Source organism: Macaca mulatta, chromosome 18 (assembly GCF_049350105.2).
Source record: "Macaca mulatta isolate MMU2019108-1 chromosome 18, T2T-MMU8v2.0, whole genome shotgun sequence".
In the NCBI taxonomy this organism is placed as follows: Eukaryota; Metazoa; Chordata; class Mammalia; order Primates; family Cercopithecidae; genus Macaca; species Macaca mulatta.
Genome location: NC_133423.1, coordinates 26,117,960 through 26,141,889, shown reverse-complemented (window position 1 = coordinate 26,141,889; position 23,930 = coordinate 26,117,960). Strand labels below are relative to the sequence as shown.

General features: G+C 37.9%; 1 protein-coding gene across 2 annotated transcripts in view; it reads left to right on the top strand.

The window, feature by feature from the left end:
* Window positions 1–23,930, top strand: part of RAB27B (RAB27B, member RAS oncogene family) — a 64,580-nt gene that overhangs the window by 27,617 nt on the left and 13,033 nt on the right. For both annotated transcript variants that reach the window (XM_001083132.5, XM_077975057.1), the window contains 2 exons: window positions 21,600–21,771; window positions 23,404–23,489. In XM_001083132.5, coding sequence (XP_001083132.1) covers window positions 21,619–21,771; window positions 23,404–23,489 — 239 coding nt within the window. In that variant the 5' untranslated portion in view covers window positions 21,600–21,618. The remainder of the gene's footprint in view (window positions 1–21,599; window positions 21,772–23,403; window positions 23,490–23,930) is intronic.

Below are 23,930 nucleotides of genomic sequence, written 5' to 3'. Positions count from 1 at the left end.
TGTCTTAAATGCAGCTATTGACAGGGTTCAGTGTACTATTGAAAAGTATATACTAATTCATCAGGATCCCTTAATTCTATAGCTTTTATATTTGTGAGTTTTGGACTGGATTCTTCTTTGGATTCAACATATAAGGTACCTTTGAGTAGAGATACTTTTTCTTATATAAAGTGCAGTGTTCAGTTTTCTTATATGTACACCCTGAAGTTCTCCAAGACCAGTAGTCTTTATTATACAACCACACTGAATTAGATCCAACAGGGTATATATTAGTGTTTCCAGCAAACATTTGTTGAACACTTATACTGAGCTAGACCCTAAAGTAAACAAGACGTGCAAAGCTTCTGCCTTCCTAGAGCTTGCACCCTAGAGGGAAAAGCAAGTGTTAATGAACAAGAAGACAGACATCAGCTGGGGAGAAAGGCTATAAAAAGAATTAAAATATGGGAAGCCACAGAAGATGAATGGGAGCCTTCTTTAGATACAGGGTTCTGCAAGATCTCTCTGAGGAAGAAAAATTTCAGCTGAGAACTGAATGATAATTAGGAGTCAGCTTATGAAAGTTGGGGAGAAGGAAAAGTTCAGGTAGAGAGAACAGCAAGTGCAAAGGCCTTGGGGCCAGATGAAACTTGGCTCCTTCAAGAAATATAGGAAAGAGGGCAAAGAGTATTAGTAGAGAAGTAGCCAGAGCCAGATCATGCAGCATTTCATAAGCCAGACAAGTGGCTTTAGGTTCTATTTTCAGTTTGATGGGAAGCCACTGGAAAATATTAAGTAGAACAGTAATGTGGTCTGACTTATATTTTTAAAAGATAACTCTGCTTGTTATGTGGAGAATGGATGGGGGAAGGGCAAAACTGGGGGCATGGAGACAAGTTAGGAGGCTCTTATTAGTTGCAGTGACCTTGCAGTTTATCCAAAGCAGGGCCTTTCAGAGGGTGAAGGTGGGTGCCACTAACAACAGGGAATGTCAACTGGGCCTGTGCTGAGCAGACCAGGGCATGTGGCCATTTTAGGTGTTACAGTGGTCTTGCTGGAGAGGGAGCAGTGGAGCCTTTTAGGATGCTTCATGTAATCTTCACAATAAACTCTGTGCCCAATGCATATTAGCACCTGATAAATGTTTGCTGGGCGAGTTAATGAGTTAATCTGGGGGAAGATTAATATCTTTGTTTCGTAAAAGAAGCTATGCTACAAGCATATTGTGAACTCTAATTCCAATGATAAAACCCACACTCTTTCTTTAATTTCTTACCTAGGACATCATAATTGTTGCTTTTCAAATGTTTTTAAACTACTGTACATATATTTCCATAAATGAAGGAAGAATTTCATTTTCTTCTCCTAGGTTTAGTGTTCTGCATGCAAAGGTTTCATAAATGTATTTGCTGTATTCATTTTTATCAAAGTCAGGAACCAGAGAGACCGTTAACAATATAGAGTCCCCAGGAAACTTTTTGATCTTTCCTTTTGAAGCGCCCTGTTCCACATTTAATGCCCAACCTCATAAGGTCTCCACCTGGGTACTCTGTCAGTGTTCATTTAACAAGTCTGATGACATGTGCTGTCTTACCTACCCACTCACACCTTTTACAAAACACTCTCTCCTCTGTTCTCTTCTGCCCATCCAGGAAATAATTCCCCCTTACTTCCAGGTAAAGAGACTTACGAATCATTTCCATCGTACCCACCACACCCTTTAGAGGTAGAGTAGCTTTTGCATGTTGGATAACTTTCAAATTATCAATAAAAAAGAGCATCTCACTCTCCTACTTTGAATTATGAATATTAAAAAATTTCAAATTTATAAAATTTGTATTGCAAATTATATATATTTCTAGTTTACTCCATAAACATTCAAAATAGACATATCTTCTGGCACGATCAGGTTAAATAGAAGACTGGCATATAAATAGAAGATGTGCATGCACCAGCTTAATGATGGGCGCATGCTTGACGTGTCTGTGTATGTTGTGTATGCTCATGTGTTCATGCTTGTGCATTCATGTGTGCACGTGTGGGCAGGCATGCAGACGCATGTGCACATGCACTCATTATGACCCTGCTCATCCTCTATAATCCATAAACATGATATAGCCCACTCAGTGCTGTTATGCTTCAGGAAAAAAATGTAGCTTGCATCCTTATACTCATTCCTCCTATTTTGTCCTATTTAATTACATTGCTTAAGAAAATATAAACCTGTATACCATGAGATAAAGGATATTCAACACGATCATCTTCCCCTTAGATTTACTTTTTAATTTTTTATTTATTTATTGTTTTTTTTTAGACGGAGTCTCGCTGTGTTGCCCAGGTTGGAGTGAAGTGGCGCGATCTCCGCTCACTGCAAGCTCCGCCCCCCGGGTTCATGCCATTCTCCTGCCTCAGCCTCCCGTAGCTGGAACTACAGGCGACTGCACGCCCGGCTAATTTTTTTGTATTTTTAGTAGAGACAGGGTTTCACAGTGTTCGCCAGGATGGTCTCGATCTCCTGACCTGGTGATCTGCCCGCCTCGGCCCCCCAAACTGCTGGGATTACAGGCGTGAGCCACCGCGCCCGCCCCCTTAGTTAGATTTATAAAACTAGTTTCGATTTTAAATCCCAGGGAAAATCAGCTCTTTCAGATGATGCTGGAAGATTTTAAAGTTTACAACATCATAGTCCCAACCTTTGCTTGATTAGGAGAAAGATAATGGACCTTTATATTAGCCTGTAATCGTCATCGTGTAAATATGAACTAGTTGATTAACTACTGAGTAATATTATCAGAAAAGGACAGTGCTAACATTCTTCTAAAATATAAACCCTCTCATAGTTACATACAGTGATATACTCAACTCAGTGTATTCATAGATAGAGCAAATGTGAAGCATTTCTATTTTGTTATTCCATGCATTAGAATTTATATACTTGAACTTTAACATGTAAACCTTTAGTTTTCATAATTATGCCTTTTGTTGTAAGAATAACACCTACCAAAATGGGCTCAGGTTCCAGCAGGAAAACTCGTGAGTTTAGCTGTTAAAAATCCCCTTCTCTCCGCTTCACTGCTTGCAGTTTAGGTTATTGGAAACTTATAAAATAAAATTTGGATTTGGATTTGCCTTTTTAAAAATTAACAGAAACGAGTTAGGAAGAGCATTCTTTGACACTGGAGGGGCAGAGTGATCCCCAAGAATTTCTTTGAGACTGGATCATCAATAAACTGGAAGTGTCAGATACAGCAAATCTATTCTTTGTGAATGATAACTTTTTGTGATCTTTATTCCACTAAAATGTTAACATTTACCTTTTAGTGTTTGACTTAATGTAGTAAGTTATATGTTCCCTTTTGTTCAAATATATGAGAAATTAACATGTCACTTTTTAATGGAAATTGTCATATTTTTTCCTGGCCAGGAGTAGGCTTCAGGGCGGTGACTTTGCAGAGATGAGATGTAACACAGCCCAGTCTGTGTCCTTTCCGAGTGCCACAAACTCTCCTTTTAGATCAAGTCTGGAAAATTACAGGCAAACCTATGTCATAACAACTGTCTTATAACAAATCTTAGTTTGTAAGAACTACAATTCTTGATGTTTATTTTATTTTATTACTGAATTTGTGATTCGTTTTCAGCAAGAACAGTCACTGTGAATATCAGTAGTCAACAGAATATGTTTCCATATGAAGATCCCTGTCCCAACTTAATGAAAAGTTTAGCAAAAGCATAATGCACAGTTCTAAGTAACAACTTTTTTATAAGTGTAATTTCATTAAACCATCCACACTTTCAAATATTTCATGACTTTTGTCAACCAAAAATTGCAATTAATCCAAAAAAAATCACCAATTTGAAAGCTAAAGAATATTGTAGAATTGGGAATGGCACTCTCCGTTGTCATATCCTTAGCAGGCTCTGAGTGAGGCACCAAGAATCTGCCTTCTGCTCTGTTCTGATTAAACTTTAAAAAGCACCCAGCAGCGGGAAAGGTGGTCATAGCTGTAAATGTCTTTGTGCTAATGATGACTTTTCTCACCAGTAACAGCTGGAGAGTGAAACTCGACAAAGACAAAATTATAAATGTTTTATATTGGAAAACACTAGGTGAGTTTGAAACATGGTCAAACAATTAGGTTACTTCCAAGAGGTAAACAGTAGACTCATTAAAGCTGTAATTAGTCAATGTTGACATATTGTATTTTTAATCAGAGCTCCAGTAGGGGATGAAGTGGCTGAAATCATCTAGTGCATAATCTAGTGCTTTGTGAAGCAGAAGTAAAACCAGATTTTAAAAACTCAGCCATGCCTTTCCCTTGAGATTTCTATACTACCTTTGCTCTGATGAAGTTGGTAACTTCAGTTAGATTAATAAGTAGCCTATAATAATTGATTAGTTGTTTTGTGTTTTTGTTAGATTGGGTACTTGTCAAAAGGGTTTTGTGGTTCCCTATTTCTTGGCATGTCAAGAGTGGAGAGGAATTCGTGTGAATTCCTCTTCAAGGGAGGGAGCCAGGTATGTTACATACGCACGACTGCAGATAAACATCCTAAGAATCAAGGGTTAAGTACTTTTTCCTGTAGTTGGTAAATGGCTAAAATTGAGCTTCTCAACTCAGGGCTGTGGATTCCAATGCCTGCCTCTTTCCATTATACCATAGACAACAATGACCCTTCGGATCCCACCTCATCTGCCAAGGCCCCAGAAGCTTCTGCTTCCATCTAAACCGAATCTCCTGTAACCAATGACATTCGTGCATATTCTACCTCCAGGACCACCACTCTCCTCATTCCAGCTCTCCCTAACTCCTTTGGCTATCAAACTCCAGCTCTCATCTCACCTCCTCCATGAAGCCCTCCTGATTATTTCTGCCCACCCCACCACACATCCCTTTATGAGTTTTTCCTCTCTCCTCTGAACTCCTCTGTCAGATTTAGAACCCTAGATTTTCTGAGGTAGAATTCATTCCAAATAAGTTAGCGGATGAAGAAATATTTTCCCCAATCACATAAGAGTTAAGAATCATATGTAATTGCCTTCCTTATTTTCTGTTCAGTTTCAAATCGTGCACATCGCAGAAGGAAAGTTCCAAGTCAGAGATTTTTATTTCCATAGGCATCTATGTAGGGTAGAAAGAGACTGGTGAAACAAACACGCACCTTCTTTGGACTAACTCCATACTCTGTAGATATAATATCCATTTTCCAGCATTTATTCAACTCATAAAATGCTTCTTGTAAAATATCTGCTAAAACAATGAATAGCCAACATTCTTTTTCTAAAGAGATCTTGGCTTTTCCTTGGAATCAAATGGCTCTGTGAGTTATCTAGAATTATATTTAAGTGAGAAATTTTTAATAAAATGACACATCTTATTTTCATAGATATTTGCCTACGAACCCATAGATGCTATCTAATTCAGCTTCCCCACATCTCAGAGAGGCAGAACTTGTAGGCAGATATTTTGATTAGCTTGTCCTTTCTCTGATAACAAAGCAAAGCAGTGGAACTTTGGCATGACTTCCTCAAAGCAGCTGTTACCTAGAAAATGAACCCAATTTGCAAGTAATAAGCCAATGTCAGAAAACTTAATAAAGCATTTTATTAAACGAGCCATATTTTTAACTTAAAACCAAATCTTTTTCTCTATGGAGACGTTGTTTAGGAGTAGAAACTTCAATTTGCATATATAAATGTAATATGCTTTCGTATATCACATAAATCTACAGAGAAAAGGGATGGATTATCTGCTTCACTGAGGGTGGCATATCATTTTCATGATAAGGGCAATGAATCACGCTGCGACTGGTGCTGGTGAGCCCATTGAATCAGTTGCCTATGGTGGGAAAGGAGCCATCTTCCTAACTAAGCACTGTCTTAGGAAAAGACATGTCTTTATGAGTGTGGTCTACTCTTCTAGTAGCTGTAGAGTGAGACTTAGGAATCATTCATTGGCAGTGAGGAGTTTCTGGACTAAGAGGTAGGGCAGTGCTTCTTAGCCCTGGCTACATGTTGGAATCATTAGGGAGAGTGTTAAAAGGTACACATACTTTTGTCATATCAGAATTCAGATTTACAATACTTAAATTGGTGTATGGCCTGGGCACTGGGGAGTTTTTAAAGCAGCCAAGTTTGAGAACCACTAAGTTAGGAAAACCCATTTTCCTGTCTTGGTGACTGATCTTAGGGAAGGCATTGGCCTCTTTGGGTGTACTTCCTAGTCTGCTCAATGACATTGGTTCTGCTTCATCGCATCACAAGTGTTTTCAGTCTCAGAAGAGACTTATTTGAAAGATTCTTTCAATATACAGCTTCACAGAATTTCAAGCAATTTACATTTATTTTTCTTGTTCCTTAGCTGGAGTCCTGGCAGAAAGGATCTAGGAAAGCATTTAAAGAAAAAAAAAAGCATGACTCCCTTAGAAAAATTGAGTCATGCAACCAACTTAAGAAGACAAGCAGAACAATTTTTGAAATCAAATGATAAATCTTTCCAAAAATTCTTGAAGTGAGTTTATTTAATCCAAACATTTATGTAACATCTCAGTGCATCTGTTTTGAGTGAGTAAAATTATAATATTTTGGGGGCTACTCCTATTTTTCAGGGAAATTTAGAATTTGTGAGGGAACAAAATCATATGTAGTGGGGAAAGCATATTAAGGACATTTATAACAGTTTTCAGCAGAAGGAGAAATCTGCAAGCTATGTGCCAAGCTTTGCTGATAGCCATCAGTAAGGAGAAATTGCTCTAAACTGCCACAGGATCAAATTATTAATAGATAAATAGGCTCTTTTCTTGACCAATGGGTTTTCTACACTGGAATGGGGTGCTGAAGGGATTTATAGAGTCTCAAGATTCTGGAATAGTGCCTTCTAGACATGTCTCAAAGTGAAGGATGAGGATGGAGAAAAATAGTTTTCAGACCTGGTTGCACTTCTGTTGATTCCTAGTGGAATATTTAAGCTCCCATTTGTCCAAGACCTGCCTGAAGACATTCTGCTTCAGCTTATCCAGAGAGTCCCTCGAGTTGGTATTTGTAAACTTCACAGGGAATATTGATGATCCCCAGTGTGGGACCCACTGGATTATATACATGCTCCAGTTCTGATCCAGGATCGCTTGGCGGTGCCTGGATCACCAACCTGCCCTGCTGTTTCTCAATGATTTTCAACTACTCACTCCTGATCTGTAAGCACATGTGCACAGTAGATTGGCTGTTGGAACTTTGTCAAATAACAAACATTTTTATAAATAATGAATTACTTTATTTGTGAGAATTATTTTTTAGTCAAGATTGTTTTGGCTATTCTGTGTCCCTTTCATTTCCATATGAGTTTTTAAGATCAGCTTGTGATTTTTGCAAAAAGGTAGCTAGAGTTTGAGAAGGAATAAGTTGAATGTGTAGTGTTGTGGCATTGTTTTAAAGATTAAATGTGTTAATCGTTACTGTTTAGTGATTAGACTAAATGATAATAGACTCAGATGATAATAGAATAATGATAGAACAGTACCTGATTAAATATATATAATATATGATTAAATATATAGGTGATTAAAGGTATATATGTTTGAATATATTTATCTACATCAGTCCCTGTTTTATCATTATTCTATTATCATTGAGTTGTCTCAAATATTCTTTTCTAATTTTTGATAGAAATGTATTCTATGGCCTATAGATAAAATGTATTCTATAGGCAATTTCAATTTGGTTTCAGGAGGGTATTATTGTTTGAATATGCATGATACTTACTAGTAAGTAACTACAATGCAAACAAACAAGTGTTGTAGAGCTAGGCCTGAAAAATTATTTGTAAGAGAAAATATAACATTCTTACCTTGTTGGGGTTTTCAATAACAGCGTTATTGAAATGTAATTCATGTATCATAAAATCTATTCTTTTAAAGAGTACAGTTCAGTGTTTTTTTAGAATATGCACAAAGTTGTGCTACCATTACTATTTAAATCCAGAACACTTTCACCCTTCGTCCCAAGAAACCCATATCCACTGGCAGTCATTCCTCAATCCTCCTCTCACCAGCTGCTGGCAAAAGCGCCTATACATTACGTCTATATGGATTGATCTATTCTGGACATTTCATATGAACAGAATCATAAAATATTTGGCTTTTGCTTCTGATTTTGTTACTTTAACATAATGTCTTCAAGGTTTACCCATATTGTTGCCTTATAAGCACTTCATTCCTTTCTATGGAGAATAACATTGAATTGTACATACATGCCACATTTTGTTTACACATTCAGTGGATGGACATTTGGTTTGTTTATAATTTGGGGCTATTATCAATAATGCTGCTATGAGCATTCATGTACAAGTCTTTGAGTGAATATATGTTTTCATTTCTTTTGTGTCTAGACCCAGAAGTGGAATTATTGGGTCATGCGTTAAATCTATGTTTAAATTTTTGGAGAATTGCCAAACTGTTTTCCAATGTGGCTGCTCCGTTTACATTCCCACCAGCAATATAGGAGGGTTGCAACTTTCTACATCCTCAACAACACTTGTTACTGTCCATCTCTTTATACCCATCCTTGTGGGTGTAAAGTGATATCTCATTGCGGTTTTGACTCATGCTTTTCTAAGAACTAATGCTGTTTTGTCTTCTTTTCATGTGCCATTTATATGCAGTCTTTGAGAAGATATCTCTTCAAAGCCGTTGCTCATTTTTAAAATTTGCTTATTTGTCTTTTTATTGAGCTAAAGAGTGCTTTATGTAGTCTGGATACAAGTTCCTTATCACATATATGATTTGCAGGTATTTTCACCCAGCCTAGGGGTTGTATTTTCCTTTTTTTCATGGTGTCTATTGAAGCACAGAATTTTTAAATTTATTTGTTGTTTTTTTTTTTGAGTCTAAGAAATTATTACCTAATCCAGAGTTATGAAGACTTACTCCTATATTTTCTTCTAAGAGTTTCATAGTTTTAGCTCTTATATTTAGGTCTATGATCCATTTAGGTTAATTTTTCTATTAAAGCTTCTGTGTTGAAAGGACTATTCTTTTTCCCATTTATTTGTCCTGCCACCCTTGTCACAATTGACCCTAAATGTAAGAGTTTATTTCTAGACTCCCACTTGTCTTCCTTTGATCTATTTGTCTATCCTTATACCAGTGCTACACTCTCTTGATTACTATAACTTTGCAGTAAGTTTTGAAGTTGAGAAGTATAAGTCCTCCAACTTTATTATTTTTCAGTCAAGATTGTTTTGGCTATTCTGTGTCCCTTTCATTTTCATATGAATTTTAGGATCAGCTTGTGATTTTTGTGAAAAGTCAACTAGATTTTGAGAGGGATTAAATTAAATGTGTAGTGTTGTGGCATTGTTTTAAAGACTAAATGTGTTAATCATTAGTGTTTAGTGCTTAGACTAAATGATAATAGACTCAGATGATAATAGAATAATGATAGAACTGTACCTGATTAAATATATATTATATATTAAGTATATATATGATTAAATACATACATATATATCAGGCACTGTTTTATCATTATTCTACTATCATTTGAGCTGCCTCAAATATTCCTTTCTAATTTTTTATATTTTTGCTATTGTTACTGCAATGGCCTTGTGTGTGTGTATGTATGTGGCCCTTTTCTCTTCATAGTCATAATTTGCTTTGTTTGGTGAAAACTTATTAGATTTATGTGGAAATTATGTTAGTTGGTACATAAAAATTGCCAAGTGTACCTGTCTGGGTAAATAACCATAAAATTCTATACCATAATGTTGTAAAGAACTATCTATGAAGTTTCCAGTTACCCTTTATGGATTTCACGAGGCCTTTAACTTGAGAGTAATCTCTGAAGATGCCCTATTCCAAACCATGAAACAGTTATTCTTCCTTTGGCTTAATAGGCTGTAAATTAGACAAGGAGCCAAATTTTCCCCTTCCTTGTCATCAATGTGAGCTGAAGGTCGATAGATGGATATAAAGCAAAAGTTCTTTGATCCATTTGCTATTTGATTTTAAGACAAGTTAGCATCTACAGGTCTTCTTTTGGAGAATTTGGAGGGAAATGCCAAAACTACACCTTAGAGTTAAATAAGCTAATGTTAAATGCTCATAACTTTGTTTCAGTGAGTATAGAAATACTGAAATTGAATATGTGACAAACACTTCAACTATAGGCCAGTTCACTGAAAGACCCTCTCAGCTGGTTATTAGGATATATAAGCAGGATACCTTCATATGGTAATTATATGGCTGTCTTTCAAAACTGGAATGTATAGGTTAAAAGTAAGTTATGCAGAATGTCAGATTTGAAATAGCAGCTCTGTTCATGGCCCTATCCTAGCTGTAACAATATCTATACTTTAATTTTCTAAACTTAAAAAAATAAAGACAGGTACCTGATGCTGGATTATCAACATTCTGGAAAGTTTTATCAGTGAGAGTTTTATCAAAAAAACCAGAATCACTATGAGTGTGTTTTGAGAGCCCCCAGCTAAATTGGGGTTCCAATCCCAGACCTGCTAGCAACACTGTCCTAAAGGGAAATGAAGGGCAGATGGACTTGGGTGTTTACAGTGTGAACAGGGGATCCTGATGGGCTCCTTCTCCCCGCCTCCCCGCCCCCGCCCCTGCCCCCCACCCCGCGCTCCCAGACGGAGTCTCGCTCTGTAGCCCAGGCTGGAGTGCAATGGCGCGATATCTTCTCACTGCAACCTCTGCTTCCTGGTTTCAAGCACCTCTCCCGCCTCAGCCTCCCTAGTAGCTGGGATTACAGGCATGTGCCACCACACCAGGCTAATTTTTTTTTGTATTTCCAGTAGAGACAGGTTTCACCATGTTGCCCAGGCTGGTCTCAAACTCCTGACCTCAGGTGATCCGCCCGCTTTGGCTTCCCAAAGTACTGGGATTACTGGTTGACCCACTGCGCCTGGCAGGGATCCTTCTTTTACCTGGCAGAAGCCCAGATCCCTAGTTGTCTTACCTGTGACGGGAGGGGAGGTGAGGGCAGGGATCCCTCAAACAGGTAATGTTTATACTGACAGACACTCTGGTGGCTCTTGTCTGACCTGTGTCCAGTTTATGCCTGCCTGACCATCATTCTGGCACTGGGAGCCAAACCGTTTTTTCTCCTCGGTGTCCTGGAGAAAACCCAATGTGGGGCAACTCCTCGTGTTTTTGATGGAAGGCATAAATTCAAGGTACCGCCGTAACAGGAAACAAGTTCAAAGGTTTTTCTGCACAGATCCTGGGCAGGGAGGGTGCGATGAGTCAGTGAGACAGCCCTTCATCCCCAGGTCACACAAGGCAGGCATGAAGAGTCAGACCGAGAACAAGAAGAGCACGTAGCACGTGGCAACTAGCAGTGTATATAAGGAGTAGGCTGTGGGTCACACTAAAGTATTGAGCAAATGCCTGAACAGTCTCTTTAAAGGAAAGAGCAGGAGGTGGGGAGCCCACTTTTTTTGGTCTAAGTTTAAAAACTTATTTTAACGATAATAACAACCAAAAATGAGTTTTTGGTTAAAACAAGCTTTTGTTTTATTAAAATAAACGTGGGAGAGATGGTAAGTGGCAGAGATACCTCTAAATTCTTATCTCTGGCCACCAGATTGAGCCAGTTAGGTGTGGTGTTCTACTACTGATATGCAGTCAACAACCTTGGCTGTGCTATTCCCATTGCAGAGTGCTACTGAACAATAGCATTATTAATCAGATTAGACCTTATGCAATTGTAGGAGCTGGCTGGGCAGTCTTTGTAAGCCTGGTGCTTTTTGTTTGTTTGTTTTTTCTGAGATGGAGTCTCACTCCATTGCCCAGACTGGAGTGCAGTGACACTATCTCGGCTCACTGCAACCTCTGCCTCCCGGGTTCAAGCAATTCTCCTGCCTCAGCCTCCCGAGTAGCTGGAATTACAGGCGCCCACCACCATGCCCGGCTAATTTTTGTATTTTTAGTAGAGACGGGGTTTCACCATGTTGGTCAGGCTGGTCTCAAACTCCTGACCTTGTGATCCGCCCGCCTTGGCCTCCCGAAGTGCTGGGATTACAGGTGTGAGCCACCACGCCCGGCCACCTGGTGCTTTTATGTCTTATGAACCTGAAGTTAGCAGAACCAGGGGCAGCGAAGAAAGATGGACATGAAGTAGGGGAAGCAAGACTCAATAGGAATCCATGAGAAAAAAACGAGAACTTGCCTGCCTCTCTCACCACCTCAAACCTCAGTAGCGCAAAGTATTTACCAAAGAAACTCGTGGCTTCCCATGGAACTGCACACACACCTAGTGATATAGTTCGGAGATTTGTCCCCGTCCAAATCGCATGTTGAAAATGAGTTTTCCAATGCTGGAGGTGAGGTCTGTTGGGAGGTGTTTGGGTCACAGGGTTGGTTCCCTCATGGCTTGGTGCTGTCTTTGTGATAGTGAGTGTGTTCGCACAAGATTAGTTTTTATTTTATTAAAATAAAAGTGGGAGAGATGCTAAGTGGGGGAGATGCCTCTAAATTCTTATTCTGGCCACCAGCTTGAACTAATTAAGTGTGGTGTTCTACTTCTGATGCCCAGTTAGGAACCTTGGCTGTGTCACTTAAAAGTATGTGGCTTGCTCCTGCTTTTACCATATGATGTGCCTGCTGCCCTTTTGCCTTCCACTATGATTGTAATCTTCTTGAGGCCTCCCCCAGAAGCCAAGCAAATGCCAGCACCATGCTTCCTGTAAAGCCTGCAGAACCATGAGCGAATGAAACCTTTTTTCCTTGCAAATTACCCACTCTCAGGTATTCCTTTATAGCAATGCAAGAAAGGCCCAGTGCACCTAGCCCTCAGCATAACCCTGGGCACGCTTTGGCATTGCACACATTTATCATTTATGTTTCCAAGAAGGATGGGACATTCTAAACCCTCTGTTTTGTTGTTGTTGTTGTTGTTTGCTTGTTTATTTGTTTTTTGAGATGGAGTTTCTCTCTTATTGCCCAGGCTAGAGTACAACGGTGTGATCTCAGCTCACTGCAACCTCCTCTGCCTCCCGGGTTCAAGTGATTCTCCTGCCTCAGCCTCCTGAGTAGCTGGGATTATAGATGTGTACCACCATGCCTGGCTAATGTTTGCATTTTTAGTAGAGATGGGGTTTCACCATGTTGGCCAGGCTGGTCATGAACTAAACTCTCTGTTTTTATTAAGAGGTATTTTAGGCTATCAGCATTTTAAAATGTTTCTCAATTACTTATAGCCCATAAACACAATCTCGCAAAGTCTTCTCTGAATCTGAAACAGCAAATTTGTGTAGTACTGTTTTGTTCCTCCTGATCATTTACTCACCTGAAGACAAAAGCCTAAATTGTTTTAACTAACCCTGAGATTTGGGTCTTATCTGCAAAACAGTGTTCTAAAGGATATATTAATTAGGGATTCACTTTCTATCCATGGGCGTATGTGAGCTTCAGGGATAATACTAGCCCTTTGCTTTCATGTTGTTCTCAGATGGAATCCATTTGGAGTATCTGACAATATTGTTCTGCACCTGGGAACAAAATAGCTTTGTGCTGGTTTGGGTCCTGCTGAGTTGTAATCATTTGTAGCAGGGAAATGCATGACAAGCGTTGATCTGAATTGATCAATATTATTAGTAAACAGTGATTTAAAAACACATTCAATTCAGGCAAAATGTCTTAGATCAGGGAAAAGTCCTTTCCCAACACTGACTACAAAACATTATTGACAAGCGTCAGAGTTCCCAGCAAGAATGTTCCTTGAGCAAATGTGGGTTTTAGCAAATTCATGTCCAGATTTTCAAGGTTCACTAGAAATTAACCTCACAGTACTTGTCTATTAGTTGGTGTATAGAAACTGGAGTAAAACTGGAGAAGTGCGAGAACTCATGGACAGCAGAATTGTGGGTGTGATTAAATTTAGAAGACAAGAGTAGTGCTGAAGAGGACACTCTAAGCGAAAAGTGAATGGTGGTAGGAAATAGAATTAATGACCTAGGCTATATTATTAATAAAAATAAACTCTTGAAGAAGTAACACTGGTGCTTTGTTTTCCAAAGCCTTCCACAAATAGGTACAAATATACAGAATTAGAAATGTCAAGTAGGAAATAAGTATCAAAACAGAGGGAATTTTAAAAATCATATGAAAATAGTTTGTACAACTCCATATAAGTACATTTGAATTCCTAGATGAAATGGTTAATATTCTACAAAATTTCAGCTTTACAAAACTGACCTAAGAAAAAACAGGATTAAATGGACCAATTACCAAATAAAACAGAAGATAATTCAGAAAACAGTCCCAGACAACATCACCAGGACAACGTGGTTTTACATAGAATTTCTTTCTAACATTTAAAAATCAGATAATCCCAAGAATACATGAACTATTTCAGAGCACAGAAAAGATGGAAACATTTTACATTCTATGAAGTTAATATAATGCAAAGGTCAAAACCAAAGATTGTTTCAAAAACAAGACAAATTTTACTTATGAATACCAATTTTTAAAATTAGATAAAATATAAAAAACAGAACCCAACAGCACATTAAAAATGATACATCATGAACAAGTAAAATTTATTTCAAAAATATAAAGATGATTCTACATTAGAAAATCCATTAAAATCCAGCTAAGGAGAAAAATCAGAAGATCATCTCAATAGAGGAAGAAAGTTCAATCAACATATTTAATAACCACTCATGTTAAAAGTAGCCAGCATGTTGCTTAATGGGAAAACGCTAAAAACATTTTCAACTAAAATCAGAAACAAAGAAACCCACTCCCCACTACTACTCTTTAATTTTATGATAGAGATATTGGCCAGTGAAAGTGGATAAGAAAAAACAAAGGAAGCATAAGAATTTGAGAGGAAGACCTTAAAGCTCTATTAAGAAAGGATATGGTTGTACATCTAGAAAATTCAAAATAATAAATTGAAAAACCATTAAACATATGAAAACATACTTGACTTTGATGTGTTGTAAGTGAAATATAGGTTAAAATATCATTAACACATGATTTCAGACCTATCTAATTCTTAAGAAGTCAACATAATAACCTTCTCTGTAGATATATACCATGCCAATCGTGGTAAGGTTGAGAGATCTTGTTCTACAGATATGTATTGAATTATTTATGAAAAAACATCATGTCTGACATTTGCTTCGAAATAATCTGGTAGGTGGAGAGTTATCAGGCAGATGAAAGAAGAATGGCTATATATTGATAATTTAGAAGCTGAGCAATTGATTATACTATTCTCTCAAACTTAGTATATGTTTGAAACTTTCCGCAATAAAAAGTGAAAGAATATTCCTATAGTTTCAAAAGATGCAACTAAACTAAGCCAAAGGCAAATATGTTATTTAGAGAAAAAGTAATTTTTTGGTTGATGTTAATTTATGTTTGCAATTGTGATCTGAAACCTTTCATGCGGATACTCATGAATTAATTCTAGATAGTCCTTAAGTAGAGTTGAAATAAAAATTAACTGCCTTCCTAATAGAACAAAATGCTAAAAAAAAAGTACACTAAAGAAACTTCCCCTTCCCTCAGAAACATACCTTCTGTTCTCTTGGTAGTCAGAAGGTCCTTAGAGTACTTTAGCCACCCATAGTTTAATTCTAACCTTCAGGGCATAAATGTGGTTACGGGAACGAGTATTTCATAGTCAATCAATATCTTGTGCTTGACAGCTTTATTTTACTGACACTTTGTACATGGAATGCAAAGAAATGTCGCTGATACCTTATCTGCCTACTATTTTGAGATTTCCGAAGTGCCTTAAGAATATTTAAGTTGTGGAGGTGGGCAAATCACGAGGTCAGGAGATCGAGACTATTCTGGCTAACACGGTGAAACCCCGTCTCCCCTGAAAATACAAAAAATTAGCCGGGCGTGGTGGCGGGCACCTGTAGTCCCACCTACTTGGGAGGCTGAGGCAGGAGAATGGCGTGAACCTGGGAGGCGGAGCCTGCAGTGAGCCTTGTCTGGGCCACTGCACTCCAGCCTGGGCCACAAAGACTCTGTCTCAAAAAAAAAAAAAAAAAAAAAAATTAAGTTGGTTTCTGTTAATTTAATATGTTAAAGTCACAGGTTCATAGTTTGTCAAGGCATTCTTGAGATTGTTTTCCAGTACACTAGCAAAGAGCACCAAAGTGTGTGTGGGTGATTCCAAATGTGGAGTAGCCATCAACATGTAACTGTAGCATTTGCCAAGCTCCCCACTGGCAAGCAAGGAGTATATCCTCAGAGCCATGCAAAATGCCATGCAAATAAGAGGTAGTAATGAGGGTATGTTAGATGGCAAATTGATGCTTATACGGAGGATCCCAGTTCTCTGAGCCCTGACCTATTCAATTAACAGCTTTATGTGTTCTCTGCCAGCATAAATTTCACTTTTGAGTGCAGTTTCTCTGTGCTTTGCCTTTTCTCATGTTATTTGAAACTATTCCTCTGAAGATATAAATATTCTATTTTGAGAAGGTTTTGTACTCTTGTGCAACTTAAGAGAAAAATGAGCTCAGGGGCCAGGCGCAGTGGCTCATGCCTGTAATCCCAGCACTTTGGGAGGCCGAGGCCGGCAGATCGCCTGAGGTCGGGAGTTCAAGACCAGCCTGACTAACATGGAGAAACCCCGTCTCTACTAAAAATACAAAATTAGCTGGGCGTGGTGGTACATGCCTGTAATCCCAGCTACTCAGGAGGCTGAGACAGGAGAATCACTTGAACCCAGGAGGCGGAGGTTGCCGTGAGCTGAGATGGCTCCATTGCACTCCAGCCTGGGCAACAAGAGTGAAATTCTGTCTAAAAAAAAAAAAAAGAAAGAAAGAAGAGAAAAGAAAAAAAAAACAAAAATGAGCTCAGGAAGCCAGACCTGGAAAGCACTACAGTGATCCTTTAATCTAAACACTCACCTCACTGATAAGAAGGGAGAATCCAAGTCCTTGCACTCGGATGCATACCTCTTCCACAAATGGCTCATGAGATTAATTTCATTAATCATGACATTTGCATGGCTGCAGATAGCTTAAATAAATTTATACACTCAACAAATATGTATTGAGCTCCTTCTATATGACAGCCACTGAGCTGAGCTCTGTGAATCCAGCAGTAGACAAAAGAGATCACGTTTCTGTGCTAATGGAACTTACATTAAACAAAAATAGGGGGAGCTGAGAGGTAGAGTGGGTAAGAGTGAATCCATGGGCAACTTCGTTTGAGATATTCTAGCTATGGAAATTCTGTTTCTGCATATATCCAGGATAAAATTCCCTTTCTATATAAAATAAAAATATTCCTACCTTGTTCCTATCTAACACACTTTGTATTTCAAATTATAATAATAATCTTGGATTTTCCTTCTCTGCATGTGACTTCTCATCCAAAAATTGAGGGGCTACACCACCTGATTACTTGGGCTCCTTTTTACCTTTACAATTATTCATTAAACAGAGCCTCATGGGTGTGATACATTTCAGTTCTTTTCCCTACTCTTTTCAGCCCCTCGCCTTCCCATGAAGTGCTCCTCTGTATCTAAAAGTCCTCCTGGTTCTTGTGGTACAGCTTGTGACACCATGATAAGGACTGAGTGAGATGCATTTCCTGAAACACTGTAGTCTTCTGACCTTTTCTTCCCTTTTATATCCACAGAACCAAGAACCAGCAAGACCATCAGCCACTGTGCAGGAATAAACAAAAGGTTAAACTTGTCAGCCTTTTGATCCTTCCCACATCATTTTTTTAGCCCAGTTCTAGGAAACTTTGCCAAGACTTTTTTTTATGGTGTATTTGCCATGCCAACAACCAACAATAGAATGTTGAGGCTATATGATTTTAGGATTCAAAAAAATCACATAATAATAAAAAGAGGAGCTGAGCCAAATACTGTGTGTGTGTGTGTCTGTGTGTGTGTGTGTTGAGAGAGGTAGACATAGAGAGAGAGGAGAGTAGTGATATAAAAAATAAGAAGTAAAATTCATTTTTGAAAGAAGCTTAGAAGTGAACTATCTCATACCTAGCTTAATATGTCAAATAGCCTATGGAAAAATAAAGATTTTTCCACAGTGCCAAACTTTGCATTCATTTCAGGTGGAATTTGTGTTAAATGTCACAAAGTGTCCAGCACCCACTTATAGCAAAGAGGGAGTGTGGGCCACAGTGGAACTATTTGTGTTAGCCTGGATTGTTCACTCTGGATTAGACTTTGACTAGGAGGTAGCACCAGTATTGCCCCAGGCAGGTTTATGTGCAAACAACGGAGAACAATCTGCCTGCCAATCAGGAAAACATGATAGGTCATGTAGTTGGCAAGTGGTAGTGTTCTCATTCTACAAGTGGAAAGTAATCTCTCATGCCATGGTCCTGTATCTCCTCTCCTCATGTCTAATTCCACTCCCTGCTATAAGGTTAAATGCAAATTTTCCTTCCTCTGCAATCTTCTTGGATCACTGCAGTCCATGAAGACACTGTTTTGTTTGAATTGAAAACACAACCAGGATTTAACTCATTTATCAATTAATCATTCGATCTTGCAAAATTACATTGTATTTTCTCACATCCTTATTTCACTTTTAAGTAAATTCATACCTTGTCAGAAGCTAGACTAGAACTTCCATTTTTAAAGTTTTCATCTTTGGGCCTAACACTATGTACTGAAGACATTTAACTAGATTTGCTCATGACAGCCTTTCTTGAGACTGTCACGCATGCATACACACACATTTGCCAAAAAAAAAAAAAAAAAGTTAACTGTAAGCAAAATTTTAAAGTATGTAGGTGTGTCTTATTGACTCCATTCTTTTCATTTTTTCAGGGAGCCACAGAATCTAGTGTCTTCAATTTCACACCCCCACCCCAAAAACTCTGCTCAAAAAATTAAGGCTCTTGCCTAGGGAAGAACTTGGCTTTAGTTACTAATATCTTAGAATAAATTTCAGCACTGTCTTTTTTTCTGAAAATTAACAGTTTCATCCAGTTCTACTGGTGAAATGGCAAACATTATCACCCTCCAAAATAGTTTTACATGAGCAAGTTTAGGGGAAGAGAGAAAAAGGTAGAGTGATGGTGATAACAGACCTTAAGTGTGGGGGGAAATCATACCACTTCAGCAGAAAACTCCTTTAGCTACCCATTTGGGTTGACCAAGAGCAGCAAGTAAGAATAAGAGCAGCAACATATTCAATGATACAGTCCTGGTAAAATATTTTACCAGGCTGGGTGTGGTGGCTCATGTCTTCCCAGCACTTTGGGAAGCTGAAGAGGGTGGATTACTTGAGCCCAGGAGTTTGAAACCAGCCTGGGCAACATGGTGAAACCCCATTTATACAAAAAATACGCACAAAAATAACCAGGTTTGGAGGCATGTGTTTGTAGTCCCAGCTACCAGGAAGGTTGAGTTGGGAGGATCACCTAAGCCAGGGAAGGTCGATGCCAGTCAATTCTATGCAGTCACACAATATAGACATTTTCCAATGTCTATATTGGAATAATTGAGACATGTGTATCCTTCATGGCAATAATTGAGACATGTATCCTTTTATTAAGGAAGACTGGTCTTGATGGGTGCTGTGGATCTCTTCCTAAGAAATGGTTATTCTTTGTCTAGATCTTTTATTTTTCTTTCTCTTTTTTTTAAAGAGAACACCGAAGGTCAGCAAAAATCCATCCAGAGAGCTCTACTAGTGAAGAAAGTGTGTTATACGGCAGGGAAGCTTTAGAGTAAAAGTATGAATTTGCAACTTTAAAAACATCCTACCTCAAAAAGCATTAATTCATGAAAGAAACATACATTCATAATAAAGTATAATGTAAAGCAATGCAAATATTCCAAATGATATAATGATACCAGATTATTTGATGAGTACCTCATTCTATTCTTCATCATTATTTACCCAAAGACATAAAAGTTTTCAGTTTTGATAGGTGACTAAAGTAACAATATAAAAACAAAAAAATTGTTTTAATTTTTTGAACATGTACATGTACCAATTTTTTTTACACATAAAAATTTATTAGAATTATCTAGTAATTTTAGATATGTCCTGTATTAGTCCATTTTCATACTGCTGTAAAGAACTGCCCAAGACTAGGTAATTTATAAAGGAAAGAGGTTTAATTGACTAACAGTTCAGTGTGGCTGGGGGAGTCCTCAGGAAACTTACAATCATGGCGGAGGGTGAGGAGAAAGCTAGGCATCTTCTTCACAAGGCAGCAGGAGAGAGAGAGATAGCGAAAGTGGGAAGAGCCCCTTATAAAGCCGTCAGATCTTGTGAGAACTCACTCACTATCATGAGAACAGCATGCGGAAACCACCCCCATGATTCAATTACCTCCACCTGGCCTCTCCCTTGACATGTGGGGATTATGGGGATTACAATTCAGGATGACATTTGGGTAGGGACACAAACTCTAACCATATCATGTCCATAGAATAGGCTGTTGTTGAAATTTAATTTTAATTATCCCAGAATGCTTAAAGAATACAGTGTTTTCTGGATCTTCGGGAGTGGGGAAGTTTTCCTCCCTCTCACATAATACTGAGATAAACCTTTGCATTCTAGAAAAATCTGCATAGGCCTTCCTTCACATGAGATATGACCCATTTCTATTAATATAGCCCATGATTCAGGAAGTTGTACTGAGCAGTAAATTATTTTGCTCTACTCAAGAGTGGAGAATTCACCAAGTAGGCAATTGTGTCAGTCAAATACATGTCCTGGTATTCTCGGTGTTACCAGTACAGGATTAAAGCTTGTCATGTCAGTTGTTAAATGTTTTAAATTAAAAAGGAATCATTTGTATACAGATTATATAGAAGGCTCATCCTGCATGGATAGATGCAAAACACATCCCTCTGCTTTTTTCTTCCATTATCTGTCTATAAGTGACGTCTCTCTGTAGGATATCTGCATAATCTTGAACTGGGTTTTCTGTTCCCTGTGACTCTCTCCTCTTCCTAATAGCATCCTCCTAATCCCAAATGCACTGGTTTTAAAACACAAGTCTATGACTTTTTACCTTAAGTTCTACTATTGCTGTGTGATATGGTTTGGCTGTGTCCCTACCCAAATGTCATCTTGAATTGTAGTAACCATAATCTCCATGTTTCATGGGAGGGACCCAGTGGGAGGTAATTTAATTATGGGGGCAGTTACCCTTATGCTGCTCATGTTATTTTCATGATAGTGAGATCTCACAAGATCCGATGGTTTTATAAGGGGCTTCCCCCTTTGCTCAGCTCTCATTCTCTCTCCTGCTACCCTGTGAAGAGACTCCTTCTGCCATGATTGTAAGTTTCTTGAGGCCTCGCCAGCCATGTTGAACTGTGAGTCAAACCTCTTTCCTTTATAAACTACCCAGTCTCAGGCAGTTCGTTACAGCAGCATGAGAACAGACTAATACACTGTGGCAACTGATATTTTGCATATTTTTCCATACGAGGTGATATGATGTAAAAATATTTGTACTGAGTAAAATACTAGATGTGCCTTCACCCCTAAAGCTGCTTTGATCAAGTTAATTTTGAATATGGCAGAAGTATTCGACTTTTTAACCCTGAAAATTAAATTTATGTTGTATTTTGATATAAAGCAAATGAAAATCAACTTTAATCAAAACATACTTGTTTTCCCTCTCCTATACAGACCGACCAAGACCATCACTATGACCGATGGAGACTATGATTATCTGATCAAACTCCTGGCCCTCGGAGATTCAGGGGTGGGGAAGACAACATTTCTTTATAGATACACAGACAATAAATTCAATCCCAAATTCATCACTACAGTAGGAATAGACTTTCGGGAAAAACGTGTGGTGAGTTTTTAATCGTACTGCTAACCTTGTCACTCATCCCCCTATATAAAATAAGAATGAAGAAGCTATGTTTATTGCACTGGAGTCTCTTTTGTCACATGAGATTCATAACCTGTCATTTTAATTTATTTTAGAATATTATTTGCTGCTTTTCAAATATAAATAACATTTTCCTAGAAAAGTATTAAATGGCACTCTCTTGTCTCCCAAAGTATACAAGGCAATCCAAATCAATATTTTACTGATTTGTGTAGTGTGTTTTCCACAAATTCTTAAGAAATCTTTCAAAACTTGAATTATTAGAATCTAAAAACATTAACTCTGACCTGAGTTAAAGTCCTCAATAAGAGCAAGTGATCATTTCCCCACTCTTAAGAAAGAAGTTAAAAGTATGATTGGCAAATATCTGGAACATGAGCTTTTTCTAAGTTCTTGCTGCATTTTTATTTATGTGTAGACTCAGCCATCAATCACTGGCTTCTTATGAACAGAATGTGAGACACCAATCATGCTATTTTCCAAGATAAGAGAGTTTAAGTGAGAATCACAACCACTTCCTTCTCCTATGCTAGACACTATTGACAGGAATAAGGATATTGTGACATGTGAGATGTGTAGCATAGGCACAGAAGCTCAGCCAGATTTACTGCCACCCTGGGTATCCTTGATTGCCAAGATGGCTGTGGCTTCCAGCTGATGTCACAAATCCACTCATTCCTTGAGAATTGGGAAAGAAAACAAAAGAAATGGTAATTGGAAGCCATTGCCTGGGAAGTTGAATCATGGTTTCTTATATTGTGCTGGACCTGATCTGAAAGTCAATACATGGTTGTGTAGGCTTAGCAAACTCCCTGACAACCCATTCAGGGTTTTTCTGCCTTCTCTCCTTTCCAGTGTCTGGGTATATGTCCTTGCAGAAATTTTCCTTTAAAACATATTCACTAAACTATACTTAAGGAAACTGAGTAAATATTAAGTATTTTAGGCTTTGCTTAAACAATAAAAAGGCCAGAATTTTTTTAAAAAGTTAAACTTACCTAAAAAGAGCCTTTGACTAAATGACTAGTGAAGAAAGGCTTGAAATGTCCTGTGTCAACTTATTGAGAAATCCTGTGCATATTTCATGGCTAAGTCATTTTGAAAGTCCATTTTACAGCAAAAGATATTCGGGTATTTGTAAAGCACTTTACTGTTTTTAAAAAAATGCTTTAACATCTGTGATTTCACTGAAGTTTGCAGTTTGAAGTAACTCTGTAAAGCAGGAAGGGGTTATGGATCTCAATTTTAGAGATAAGAAAATAAGACTCAAAGAGGTTAAATGAAGAGTTTGTGTTTGAACCTAGAACTTGGGTCCTAAATCTGATGTTTGCTGCCTCATGAGGAAATGACAGAAGGTGTCTAATTTAAGTTTGCAATATGCCTAAACTGTGTTGAAAATCATACTTGCACTTGACATTTAAAAGTGAGAGTACATGTGATAATTCTGGAAAAAAAAAATATAGAGCAAATATTTATTCTGCACTATGAACTTTGATTATAGTAATTGAGAAAAAACATGCTGAGTGAACCCAGAGAATTTGAGTATTGACAAAATCCAAAGCAACCTCAACTAATGAACATTGTGTCTTTAAGGTTTATAATGCACAAGGACCAAATGGATCTTCAGGGAAAGCATTTAAAGTGCATCTTCAGCTTTGGGACACTGCGGGACAAGAGCGGTAATAGTAAATTGCTTTATTTGTAGCTTAGAAAAACTTACTTTAAAATGAATGCTGTATGTGAATTTGAAAAAGAAATAATATGCAACTCTTCTCCTGGTTTCAAAATAGACATTTGTATCCAGAAATAAAAATAAATGATTTGTAATTAATTAATCACAGTAGCCATGTGCAGTTGGTACGAATTTCAAAAATCAGACTTTCAAAAATCTCTCTGAAGATTCTTGCTCTGCACTGTCTTTGCACTTTTTAGAAGAAAAAAAGGTTCTCTGGAATTTAGTTGAATGAAGATGGGAAATTAACGCCATTATAAGTGCTACTTGAAGAGGGAGTTGAAAAAAGGGTGTTAAGATCTTCCTTGTCTCTTTCTGTTATTTCAACACAGCCTCTTTGTCCCATGCTGTGCGACTGGCTTTGTCCTTTCAGACTTTGATCATAAAC